This window comes from Macaca nemestrina, chromosome 15, assembly GCF_043159975.1.
Source record: "Macaca nemestrina isolate mMacNem1 chromosome 15, mMacNem.hap1, whole genome shotgun sequence".
NCBI classification, from domain to species: domain Eukaryota; kingdom Metazoa; phylum Chordata; class Mammalia; order Primates; family Cercopithecidae; genus Macaca; species Macaca nemestrina.
The window spans coordinates 105,818,688-105,831,969 of NC_092139.1; the positions used below are offsets into that span (position 1 = coordinate 105,818,688).

At 44.8% G+C, this 13,282-nt stretch overlaps 1 protein-coding gene across 5 annotated transcripts in view; it reads right to left on the reverse strand.

The window, feature by feature from the left end:
• LOC105464455 (phospholipase A2 group VI) overlaps positions 1–13,282 on the reverse strand; it is a 73,989-nt gene that overhangs the window by 33,651 nt on the left and 27,056 nt on the right. For 4 of the 5 annotated variants that reach the window (XM_011712400.2, XM_011712398.2, XM_011712399.3 and 1 more), the window contains exon 3: positions 135–350. In XM_011712400.2, coding sequence (XP_011710702.2) covers positions 135–350 — 216 coding nt within the window. Of the gene's footprint in view, positions 1–134; positions 351–13,282 lie in introns of those variants that run through there. The other variant, XM_071080583.1, reaches the window with a different exon arrangement.

A 13,282-nucleotide genomic window follows, 5' to 3' on the forward strand; every position in this document is an offset into this window, starting at 1 on the left:
CATTAGTGAGCAACCACGCCAGGCCCTGCTCCTTTTAAAGTCAAACTACGGAGGGGAACGGAGGCCTGCAGCCCCCACTGCCCATACAAGCTGGTACACACACATTGTCCAAATGGTCTTGTTCCCTTGCTCACCTGATGACACGGCTGTGATGGAAGCACTCGCGGATCCCTAGCTCCACAGCCAGGTGGGCCACTGACCAGCTGGGGTGGTTACGGATGAGGTCGGTCAGGTGCTGCAGGACTTCAGTCTGCAGGACTTGGGGGGAGCTCTCATAGAAGGGTAGCAGCTGCGAGGAATACTGCTGGAAATTCACCAGGGCGTCAGCCTCCAACCCCAGCTGGAAGAGTCTGTAGAGCCAGGACAGAGGAGCAAGACCCAGAAATGAGCCAGGCGGGACCCTCAGCCCACATCCCTGCTGGAATCAGAAGGTCCCCAGACTGCAGCCTGGCCTGCCCCAGCCTGACTCCCCTCCCAAGCAAACACACACACACATCTATACACATGTAAACGACATAATGGCATTTAGGTTAGACGTTGTTTTTTAGAGACAAACCCAGCTCTGTAACCCAGGCTGGGGTGCGGTGGTGTGATCATGACTCACTGCATCTTCGAAGTCCTGGGCTGAAGGGATCCTCCTACCTTAGCTCTTGAGTAGCTGGGATTACAGGCATGCACCACCATGCCCAGCTAATTTTTTTTTTTTTTTTTTTTTGGAGATGAGTCTCGTTTTGTCACCTGGGCTGGAGTGCAGTGTTGTAATCTCAGCTCACTGAGACCTTCACCTCTCGGGTTAAAGCAATTCTCCTACCTCAGCCTTCAGAGTAGCTGGGATTAAAGGCACGTGCCACCACACCTGGCTAATTTTTTGTATTTTTAGTAGAGATGGGGTTTTGCCATGTTGCCCAGGCTGGTCTCGAACTCCTGAGCTCATGCAATCTGCCCCCCTCAGCCTCTCAAAGTGCTAGGATTACAGGCATGAGTCACTGTGAGCCACGGCACGGCACCTGGCCTAATTTTTTAAATTTTTGTAGAGAGTGGGGGTCTTGCTATGTTGCCCAGGTTGGTCTTGAAGTCCTGGCCTCAAGTGATCCTCCTGCCTCAGCCTCCAAAAGTGCTGGGATTACAGGTGTGAGCCACTGTGCCTGTCTAGATTTTCTTTTATTTTGAAAAACTTTCCTTTTCTTTGGTAATATCATTTATTACTTTTATATTTTATTTTACCACAGCCCTGCCATATCCACTTTCCAATTCGATGGCCACATCTGAGAGCCCCAGCCTCCAGTACTTGGCCCCTGTTCATAGTAGGAACTAAGTAAGTATTGTTTAACCTAAATGTACAGCAACAAAGTATTATATAAATTATGGTATAACTATGTAATAAACTATTTTGCAGCCATTAAAATGAGCTATTAAAAAAACAGGGAAATTTTTCTTTTTTTTTTGAGACAGAGTTTCACTCTCGTTGCTCAGGCTGGAGTGCAGTGGCGTGATCTCAGCTCACTGCAGCGTCCATTTCCCAGGTTCAAGCGATTCTCCTGACTCAGCCTCCAGAGTAGCTGGGATTACAGACGCCCGCTACCACTCCCGGCTAATTTTTTGTATTTTTAGAAGAGACAGGGTCTTGTCATGTTGGCCAGGCTGATCTTAAACTCCTGGCCTCAGGCAACTTGCGTGCCTGGGCCTCCCAAAGTGCTGGGATTATAGGCATGAGCCACCGCGCCCAGCCAGCTTTGTTCATTTTTAAGTGTTGGGGTTGAGTCCAAGTTTTGCTACTAAGGTGCTGTGTGATCTTGGGAAATCCTTTTCCCTCTCTGAGCCCCATTTGAAATATGAGACTAACTGTACCTGTCCTACCTACCTCCCAGAGGTGCTGTGAGGACAGATGAAAAAGCACTATAAAAGCACTTTCAAAAAACCAAAACCATTACATATCAGTGATGGTTACTTAAAGTTCTGACCAGGGCTTTTAACATACCAGAAGGTTTTGTCTTGCATACCACTACAAGCGCAGGAGTTGGCCAGAGTCTAGTAGAGGCAGTTCCCAGAGAGTGTTGGCTCACGAGACCAGTCTGCTGTTCCACAGACAGTGCGTCAATTAACAATTAACTACTGGGCATGTGATCTGTGCCAAATGGAGGAGTCAATTAATGAACAATTGCATAAAATGCTCTGCCCTCCTGAAGCCTTTTTTTTTTTTTTTTTTTTTGAGATGGAGTCTCACTCTGTTGCCCAGGCTGGAGGGCAGTGGCGCGATCTCGGCTCACTGCAAGCTCTGCCTCCCGGGTTCACGCCATTCTCCTGCCTCACCCTCCCAAGTAGCTAGGACTACAGGCGCCCGCCACCACGCCCGGCTACTTTTTTTTTCTATTTTTTAGTAGAGACGGGGTTTCACTGTGTTAGCCAGGATGGTCTCCATCTCCTGACCTCGTGATCCGCCTGACTTGGCCTCCCAAAGTGCTGGGATTACAGGCGTGCGCCACCGTGCCTGGCTGCCTATTTTTGTTTGTTTGTTTTTTGAGACACAATCTCACTTTGTCACCCAGGCTGGAGTGCAGTGGCATGATCTCAGCTCACTGCAACATCTGCTCCCCGGGTTCAAGCAATTCTCCTGTAATTCTCCTGCCTCAGCCTCCCTAGTAGCTGGGATTACAGGCATGTGCCACAACGCCCAGCTAATTTTTATATTTTTAGTAGGGACAGGGTTTTGCCATGTTGGCCAGGCTGGTCTCGAACTCCTGACCTCAAGTGATCCACCCACCTCGGTCTCCCAAAGTGCTGGAATTACAGGCGTGAGCCACCACGCTTGGCCCGAGCCTTTGTTATTATGGGGCAGATCAACAAAATGACTTAAGTAAAAACACAAAATAAGGAAGTACATTAAATAAACTATAAGGTAATCAGTGTTAGAGAAACAACAAAAACCACAACAAAGGTAGGGAAGGAGGAGGTGGAAAGAAGCCATTCCTCATTGCCCTTGGCTGGGTTTTTCCTTCATCTCACCAACCCCTCAACATCAGGGCACTCCATATCAAGTGTTGCCGATATGTCAGAGAATGACAACTGAAAACTGACCGCTGGAATTAGCATCACCGAGACATGCACAACCTTGACAACAATACTTTTAGCGGAATGGTGGGAACCAAGACCTGATTAAAGTGGGTTTAAGGACAGGACGTGAGAATCTGAGGATTGCAAAGACAGATATTTTTGAGGAGTTTTGCTGTGGAGAGGAGCAAATAAAGTGGGGAATGGGGAAAGTGTAATCAGGCATTTGAATGCTGATGGGAACGATGATTCTGTCTCAGAACTTCCACTTTCCATTAACGGCAGACTAGGGAATATGAAACAGACCACCTACTGAGGACAGCCAGAAATGCTGGACAAATTATTTAAAAACATCTGCTGGCAGGCACTGTATACCTCAAAAGACACTGACGACTCACTAGGCTGGAAGGAATGATGGAAACTGAGGAACTGAGCTCAGTGTTCAGGTGGCTGTTACTGGAGAGGATGGGGAATGAGCAGCACCAGTAACAGCGTCATGGGGCTCAGGACACAGGGACTGGAGCCCAGGGGTCTGCCAACAGGAGAGCCCTGATGAACATCTCTTACTTTGGGTTAGGGTCCTAAAGAACTACTTAGCCTAGGAATAAGGGTGAGCCATGCACAGACACGCTCTCACAGGGACCACAGTTCAGCCTCAAGTAATTTCAGTTCCAGAAACTAGACTGAGGTTATCCTAGTTGCAAGTGTTCCCAGGTACCTGGGAGAAGCAAAAATAAATTCATTCTTTATAAGGAAACATCAAACTAGGCTCCAGATTATTTCTTTTTTTCTTTGAGACTCCAGCTCTGTTGCCCAGGCTAGAGTGCAGTGGTGTGATCTCTGGTCACTGCAACTTCTGCCTCCTAGTTCAAGCGATTCTCCTGCCTCAGCCTCCAGAGTAGCTGGGATTACAGAAACCTGCCACCACGCTGGGCTAATTTTTTGCATTTTTAGTAGAGACGGGGTTTCACCGTGTTAGCCAGGATGGTCTTGATCTCCTGATCTCATGATCCGCCCACCCTGGCCTCCCAAAGTGCTGGGATTACAGGCATGAGCCACCGCGCCCGGCCACTCCAGATTATTTCTACAAGCATACTTGCAAATACAATGACCAGCACATAATCAAAACTCACCAGGCCACCAGGCATATGTGGAGATAAGACATGAAAGAAAACCAACAGAAACAATATACAAAAGAAACATATCTGTAAGTGAGGGGGCTGTAAATATTTAAGTTATCCAAAATAGACTTTAAAGTAACTGTGATAACATTCGAGAGGTTAAAAAAGGAAATTTAGAATTTTGGCAAAGACCTTTGAATGATCAAAAAAGGATCAAATGGAAATTACAGAATTAAAAAATATAATCAGGAAAGAGTAAACAGAATAAAGCAAGGAGAGACAAAAGAATAGAAAATATAGTAAAGTAGATAAGAGACATAGACTAATAAAAGATCTAGCATACATATGTAAGTGGAGGATCAGAGGCAGAGTAGAAAAAGAATCAAATGGAAATCACATTTGAAGAGTTGATGTCTGCAAACTTTCCAAAACTGAACTTTTATTTTTTATTATTTATTTATTTATTTATTTATTTTTTGTTTTGTTTTGTTTTGTTTTTTTTGAGACGGAGTCTGGCTCTGTCACCCAGGCTGGAGTGCAGTGGCGCGATCTCGGCTCACTGCAAGCTCCCCCTCCCAGGTTCACGCCATTCTCCTGCCTCAGTCTACCGAGTAGCTGGGACTACGGGCGCCCAGCACCATGCCTGGCTAATTTTTTTTGTATTTTTAGTAGAGACGGGGTTTCACCGTGTTAGCCAGGATAGTCTCGATCTCCTGACCTTGTGATCCGCCCCCTCGGCCTCCCAAAGTGCTGGGATTACAGGTGTGAGCCACCGCATCCGGCCTTTTTTTTTTTTTTTTTTGTGAGAGGGACTCTCGCTCTGTCGCCCAGGCTGGAGTGAGTGCAGTGGCGTGATCTCGGCTCACTGCAAGCTCCACCTCGCTGGTTCATGCCATTCTCCTGCCTCAGCCTCCCGAGTAGCTGGGACTACAGGTGCCCGCCACCACACATAGCTAATTTTTTGTATTTTTAGTAGAGACGGCATTTCACTGTGTTAGCCAGGATGGTCTCGATCTCCTGACTTCATGATCCGCCCACCTCGGCCTCCCAAAGTGCTGGGGATTACAGGCGTGAGCCACTGTGGTCAGGCATAGTGGCTCATATCTGTAATCCCAGCACTTTGGGAGGCCGAGGTGGGTGGATCACCTGAGGTCAGGAATTCCCGACTAGCATGCAGTGAGCCGAGATCACCCCCCTTCACTCCAGCTTAGGCAAAAGAGTGAAACTCCATCTCAAAATAAATAAATAAATAAACAAAAAACATTATTCTGCTGACTTAACATACCCTATAAGCCCTCCCTGACGCCACTGCCAAAACACATAGAAAAAAACAAAAACAAGAAAGCCCCAAAAATCCACACTTAGCACCTTGTGGGGGTCTTAAAACACGGCCCCCTAAATCATTGATATTCCTTGCACTGAGCAGTGGGAATTTGTATCTCTTTACCCTTTAATCTGGCGATGTAACTGCGTTACCAACAGAATATGGCAAAAATGATGCTGTCCCAGCTTCCAGACCAATGCCTTAAGAGACTGGAAGTTTCTATTTCTCTTTTCTTGGGGCCCAGCCATCATGCCACAAGGAGGCTGCAGCAACCCATGGTGAGGACTCTTGATCCTGGGCCCTGAGCCCTGAATGAACTCCCAGCCAACAGCCAGCACCAATTTGCCAGCTGCGAGTTGCCTTAGATGGTGCCATATAAAGTAGAGCTGAGGCTTTCCCACTGAGCTCTGCTCAAATTGTAGATTTATGGACTAAATAAATGATTACTGTTATAAGCTGTTCTGGAGTAGTTTGTTACATAGTAGTAACTGATAATGACACATATGTTGCACAATATGTATTGTATGTAACATAGCAATTGCTGATATATGTGCATACTATACCTGCTGAAAATAAAATACAAGGAGGAAATATTTAAAATAGCAGAAGAAAAAAAGTTATCTTCAAAGGGCAACCATTAGAATAACAGTTGGTTTCTCAACAATGGAAGCCAGAGATAATGGAATGACTTCCTCAGAGAGCTAAAACAAAATAAATGCTGGCCAGGCATGGTGGCTCATGCCTGTAATCCCAGCACTTTGGGAGGCCAAGGCAGGCAAATCACTTGAGCTCAGGAGTTCGAGATCAGCCTGGGCAACATGGTGAAACCCCATCTCTACTAAAACTACAAAAATTAGTCAGGCGTAGTGGTGCATGGTTGTAGCCCCAGCTACTCAGGAGGTGGAAGGAGGAGAATCGCTTGAACCTGGGAGGTGGAGATCGTGCCACTGTACTCCAGCCTGGGCCACAGAGCGAGACTCTGTCTCTAAATAAATAAACAAATAAATGCCAATGAGAATTCTGTACTTAGCACACAAAACAAAATGAAAACAAAAACAAAACCTTCAAGAACATGGTTAAAATTAAAACATTTCACTAGTCAAACAAAAAACCCAGAGACTTTGTCATTAGCAGACCTACATGAAAGGAAATACAAAAAGCTTTTTCTTTCCTTTTTTTTTTTTTTTGGAGACAAGGTCTCACTCCTGTTACCCAGGCTGGAATGCAGTGGTGCGATCACTGCTCACTGCACCCTCAACCTCCCATGTTTAAGTAATCCTCCCGCCTCAGCCTCCCAAGTAGCTGGGACTACAGGCGTGCACCACGGCACCCAGCTAACTTTTTGTATTTTCGGTAGAGACAGGGTTTTGCCATGTAGCCCAGGCTGGTCTGGAAATCCTGGGCTCAAGCGATCCTCCCGCCTTGGCTTCCCAAAGTGCTGGGATTACAGGCGTAAGCCATCGTGCAGGGCCAAAAGCTTTCTCTTTATGTGGAATGAACACGATCCTAGATGGATGCTCAAAGAGGCATGAAAGAATGAAGCCCCATGGCAAGTTAAATATGTGGGGAAATCTAAATAAGTATTGATGGTATAGTGTCTTGTTAGGTTTAAAATAAAAACTAAATAAAACAATAGCACATGGCATTGAAGCCTGGAAGGGAATACATAGCTAAAGGGTTCTAAGACTACCTTATTTTTCTGGAAGATACTAATGGACCTTCAGTGGGCCAAAGACATATCTTGTAATCTCTAAGGTTCTGTCAAGATGTGCAAATGGTTTCAGACTTTGCCCCGCTTGCTGTTGTCTAAGTTTTGCTCCAGAAGAAGGTATAATCTTGATTATGCTGAAAAGTAAGCAAACTTACTCTGTGTTCTACGAGACCCTAACTCTATTTTCCGAGGCTGTCTGCTGTATAAACATCCTTTGAAGGTAGCCTGAAATAAAGGTAGTGCTATAATTTGGATGTCTGCCCCCAAAACCTCATGTTAAATTTTGATCCCAATGTTAGAGGTGGGGGGCTAATGGGAGGTGTTTGGGCCATAGGGGTAGATCCCTCATGAATGAATTAATGCCCTCCCTGTGGGGTGGGGGTGAGTGAGTTTTCTCTGTTCGTTCCTATAAGAACTGGTTGTTAAAAACAGCCTGGCACTTTTTTTTTTTCTTTGAGACAGAGTTTCGCTCTTGTCGCCCAGGCTGGAGTGCAATGGCGCCATCTTGGTTCCCTCTAACCTCCGCCTCCTGGGTTTGAGCAATTCTCCTGCCTCAGCCTCCCGAGTAGCTGGGATCACAGGCATGGACCACCACGCCCAGCTAATTTTTTTGTATTTTTTTAGTAGAGACAGGGTTTCTCCATGTTGGTCAGGCTGGTCTCAAACTCCCGACCTCAGGTGATCCACCCGCCTTGGCCTCCAAAAGTGCTGGGATTACAGGCACAAGCCACAGTGCCCGGCCCGAGCCTTGCACTTTTTAACAACAGTTAACAACTTCTTTTCTCTTCTTCACTTCCTTTCTTGCCATGTGACGCTGGTAAGATGCTGGCACCATGTTTCTTGTAAGGCCTGAAGAGTCACGAGACAAATAAAACCTTTTTTTTTTTTTGAAACGGAGTCTTGCTCTGTCACCTACGTTGGAATGCAGTGGCACGATCTCAGCTCACTGCAAGCTCTGCCTCCTGGGTTCATGCCATTCTCCCGCCTCAGCCTCCCCAGTAGCTGGGACTGCAGGCGCCCGCCACCACGCCCGGCTAATTTTTTTTTGTATTTTTAGTAGAGATGGGGTTTCACCATTTAGCCAGGATGGTCTTGATCTCCTGACCTCATGATCCACCTGCCTTGGCCTCCCAAAGTGCTGGGGATTACAGGCGTGAGCCACCACGCCCCGCTGAGACAAACAAAACCTCTTCTATGTATAATACTCAGACTTAGGTATTCCTTTATAACAACACTAAACAGACAAAAACAGGTAGTCGATGTCTCCACTAGCAGGATGTATAGAAACATGAGAGAGACTCTTGGAGAACGATCTCCCAACAGTTACTACTAAAAAGTGTATAACTTCCAGGCTAACACAGAGAAAAAACAGAATCGTATGAAAACGCTCAATCACAAATTGCAAAAGCATTATGCTAAGTGGAAAGTCAGACTCATAAGACTACATGCTATATGATTAAAAGCAGCAGTGATGGAAAGCAGGAAGACGTCCTCCTGCAGGGAAAAAAAAAGGAAGCACATAGGTGTTTGCCCAGGGGTGGGGTGGGTGCCATGGACTACAAAGGAGCATAAAGGAAATTTGGGGAATAACAGAAATGTCTCATATCTTGATTGTGGTGGTGGTTACATGGGGGTGTTCTGTTATCAAAATCCATCAAATGAAGGTGGAGGCAAAGCAAGATGGCCAAATAGGGCCAGGCGCGGTGGCTCACGCCTATAATCCCAGCACTTTGGGAGGCCGAGGTGGGTGGATCACCTGAGGTCAGGAGTTTGAGACCAGCCTGGCCAACGTGGCGAAACCCTGTCTCTACTAAAAATACAAAAATTAGTCAGGCACGTGGCTGCCGCCCCATCTGTCAAGTGAGGAGCAGCTCTCTCTGGCCGCCGCCCCGTCTGGGAAGTGAGGAGTGCCTCTGCCAGGCCCCCACCCTGTCTGGGAAGTGAGGAGCACCTCTGCCTGGCTGCCATGTAGCCTTCCAAGTGTGAAGTGACAGCCTTGTATGTGATCTTTCTGCCTTCCCCAAGTTTGCATTTTCAACATTAAAGTTTACTTTTTAATTTAAAAAAAAAATTAGCCAGGCATGGTGGCGGGCACCTGTAATCCCAGCTACTCGGGAGGCTGAGGCTGGAGAATCGCTTGAACCCAGGAGGCAGAGGTCACAGCGAGCTGAGATCGTGCCATTGCATTCCAGCCTGGGTGAAAGAGCAAAACTCCGTCTCAAAAAAAACTTAAAAAAAAAAAGATATCCAAATAGAAACCTCCACCAATTGTCCTCCCTGGAGGAACACCAAGTTGAACAACTACACACACACAAAAGTACCCTCATAAAAAGCATAAATCAGCCTAGGTGCCAGCTCAGCTACAGTGCAGTAGAGCACCAAGAGGGCTCTTGGGGTCCCAGATTCTAAGTATTGGCTCTGGGAGGGCATTTCTGGACCTGCCCTGGGCCAGAGGGGAGCACATTGCCCTGAAGTGAGAGTCCCAGGCCTGGCTGCATTCACCACAAGCTGACTCAAGAGCCCTTAGGCCCTGAATGAACATTAGCGGTGGCCAGGCAGTACTTGCCACAGGGCTGGGGCAGTGGTGGCCATGGAGAGAGACTTCTCTGCTTGTGGAAAGAGGAGGGAAGAGTGGGAAGGACTTGTCTTATGGGTTGGGTGTCAGCCAGGCTGTAATAGAATAGAGCACTAGGGAGATTACTAAGGTTTCTGACTCCAGTCCCTGCCTCCCAGATGGCATTTAAAGACCTTCCCAGGATAGGGGTCGGGGGAACTTGCTGCTTTGAAGGGAAGGACATAACCTCGCTGGCTTCACTGCCTGCTGACTGTAGAGCCTAGGGCCTTAAGCAAACATAGACAGTAGCCAGGCAGTGGTGACTGTAGGCCTTGGGTGAGACCCAGTGCTGTGCTAGCTTCAGGTCTGACCCAGCACAGTCCTAGTGATAGTGGCCACAGAGGTGCTTGTGTCACCCCTCCCCTAGCTCCAGGCACAGAGAGAGAGACTCCATTTTGGGGGGAGAAAGTAAGGGAAGAGAACAAGAGCCTCTGCCTGTTAATCCAGAGAATTCTTCCAGAGCTTATCTAAGACCACCCAAGTGGTACTTTTACGAGTCTGCAAGAGCCACAGTATTAGTAGGCTTGGGGTATCCCCTAATGCAGATATGGCTGCAGTGACCAAAAACTTAGGTCACAATACCCAAGTCCCTTTTATTACCTAGAAAGTCTTCCTAAGAAGAACAGGTACAAACAAGCCCAGACAGCAAAGACTACAATAAATACCTAACTTCAATGCCCAGACAGTGACGAACATCACAAGCATCAAGATCATACAGGAAAACATGACCTCACCAAATGAACTAAATAAGGTACCAGTGGCCAATTCTGGAGAGACAGAGATATGTGGCCTTTCAGACAGAGAATTCAATATAGCTGTTTTGAGGAAACTCAATGAAATTCAAGATAACACAGAGAAGAAATTCAGAATCCTATCAGATAACTGACTTAACAAAGAGATTGAAATAATTTAAAAGAATCAAGCAGAAATTCTAGAGTTGAAAAACACAGTTCACATACTGCTAAATGCTAAAGGGAGTTTTTCAATCTGAAAGAAAAGGACATTAATGAACAATAAGAAATCACCTGAAAGTACAGAACTTACTGGTAATAACCAGTACACAGAAAAATACAGAATATTATAACACTCTCGTATGTAGGCCATTCATATCTTGAGTAGAAAGACTAAAAGAGGAACCAACCAAAAATAATAACTACAACTTTTCAAGACTTAAACAGTACAATAAGTTAAAAGTTGGGGACAAAGTTAAAATGTAGAGTTTTTATTAGTTTCATCTTTGCTTGTTTATCTGTTTATGCAATCAGTGTTAAGTTGTCATCAATTTAAAATATTAGGTTATAAGATACTGTTTGCAAGCCTCATGTTAACCTCAAATCAAAAAACATACAGCCAATACACAAAAAAATAAAAAGTAAGAAATGAAAACATACCACCAGAGAAAATCACTTTTACTAAAAGGAAAACAGGAAGGAAAGAAAGAAGATCACAAAACAACCAGAAAAAAATTAATAAAGTGGCAGGAATAAGTCCTTACTTGTCAATAATAACATTGAACATAAATGGACTAAACTCTCCAAACAAAAGACACAGAGTGGCAGAATGTATAGAAAAACAAGACCCAGCGATCTGTTGCCTACACGAAATACACTTCACCTATAAAGACACACATAGACTGAAAATAAAGGGATGGAGAAAAATATTCCATGCAAATGGAAACCAAACAAGAGCAGGAATAGCTATGCTTCTATCAGGCAAAACAGACTTTAAGACAAAAACTATAAAAAGAGACAAAGAAGGTCATTATATAAAAGGGTCAATTCAGCAAGATAATGTAACAATTTTAAATATATATGCACCCAACACTGGAACACCCAGATATATAAAGGAAGTATTCTTAGAGCTAAAGAGAGAGATAGACCTCAGCGGGGCACAGTGGCTCACGCCTGTAATCCCAGCACTTCAGGAGGCCGAGGCAGGTGGATCACGAGGTCAGGAGATCGAGACCATCCTGGCTAACACGGTGAAACCCCGTCTCTACTAAAAAATACAAAAAACTAGCCAGGCGAGGTGGCGGGCGCCTGTAGTCCCAGCTACTCAGGAGGCTGAGACAGGAGAATGGCCCGAACCCGGGAGGCAGAGCTTGCAGTGAGCTGAGATCCGGCCACTGCACTCCAGCCTGGGCGACAGAGCGAGACTCCGTCTCAAAAATAAATAAATAAATAAATAAATAAATAAAGAGAGAGATAGACCTCAATACAACAATAGCTGGAGACTTCAATACTCCACTTTCAGCATTAGACAGATTATCCAGACAGAAAATCAACCAAGAAACACCAGCCTTAGTCTGCAGTATAGAGCAGATGAACCTATTAGATATTTACAGAGCATTTCATCCAACAGCTGCAGAATACACATTCTTCTCCTCAGCATATAGATCATTCTCAAGGATAGAACATATGGTAGGCCACAAAACAAGTCTTAAATTATTATTATTGTTACTATTTTTTTTTTGAGACAGAGTCTCACTCTGTTGCCCAGGCTGGAGTGCAATGGCACGATCTCGGCTCGCTGCAAGCTCTGCCTCCCGGGTTCACGCCATTTTCCTGCCTCAGCCTCCCGAATAGCTGGGACTACAGGCACCTGCCACAATGCCTGGCTCATTTTTTGTATTTTTAGTAGAAACAAGGTTTCACCACATTAGCCAGGATGGTCTTGATCTCCTGACCTCGTGGTCCACCTGCCCCGGCCTCCCAAAGTGCTGGGATTACAAGCATGAGCCACTGCGCCCGGCCAGATTATTTTTTAAATTTGAAATCATATCAAGTATCTTCTCTGATCATAATGCAATAAAACTAGAAATCAAAAACAAGGTATTCTGCAAACCATACAAACACATGGAAATTAAATAATATGCTCCTGAATGGTCAATGAAGAAATTAAGAAGGAAATTTAAAAATGTCCTGAAACAAATGATAATGGAAACACAACATACCAAAACCTATGAGATACAGTGAAAGAAGTACTAAGAGGAAAGTTTATAGCTATAAGTGCCTACATCAAATAAGTAGAAAAACTTCAAAATAATCTATGATGTCTCTTAAAGAACTAGAAAAGTAAGAGCAAACCAAACCTAAAATTAGTAGAAGAAATAATAAAGATCATAGCAGAAATAAATGAAATTGAAACAAAACAAAAATTGAAAGATCAACAAAATAAAGTTTTTTGAAAAGACAAACAAAATCAACAAACTTTTAGCTAGACTAACAAAAAGAGAAAACCCAAATAAAAAAAACAGAAAAAAAGAGACATTACAACCAATATCACAGAAATTCAAAGGATTATTAGAGGCTACCATGAACAACTATATGCCAATAAATTGAAAACCCTAGAAGAAATGGATAAATTCCTAGGCATACACAACCTACCAAGAGTGAACAGTGAAGAAATCCAAAACCTAAATAAACCAATAACAAGTAATGAGATCAAAGCTGTAATGAAAAGTC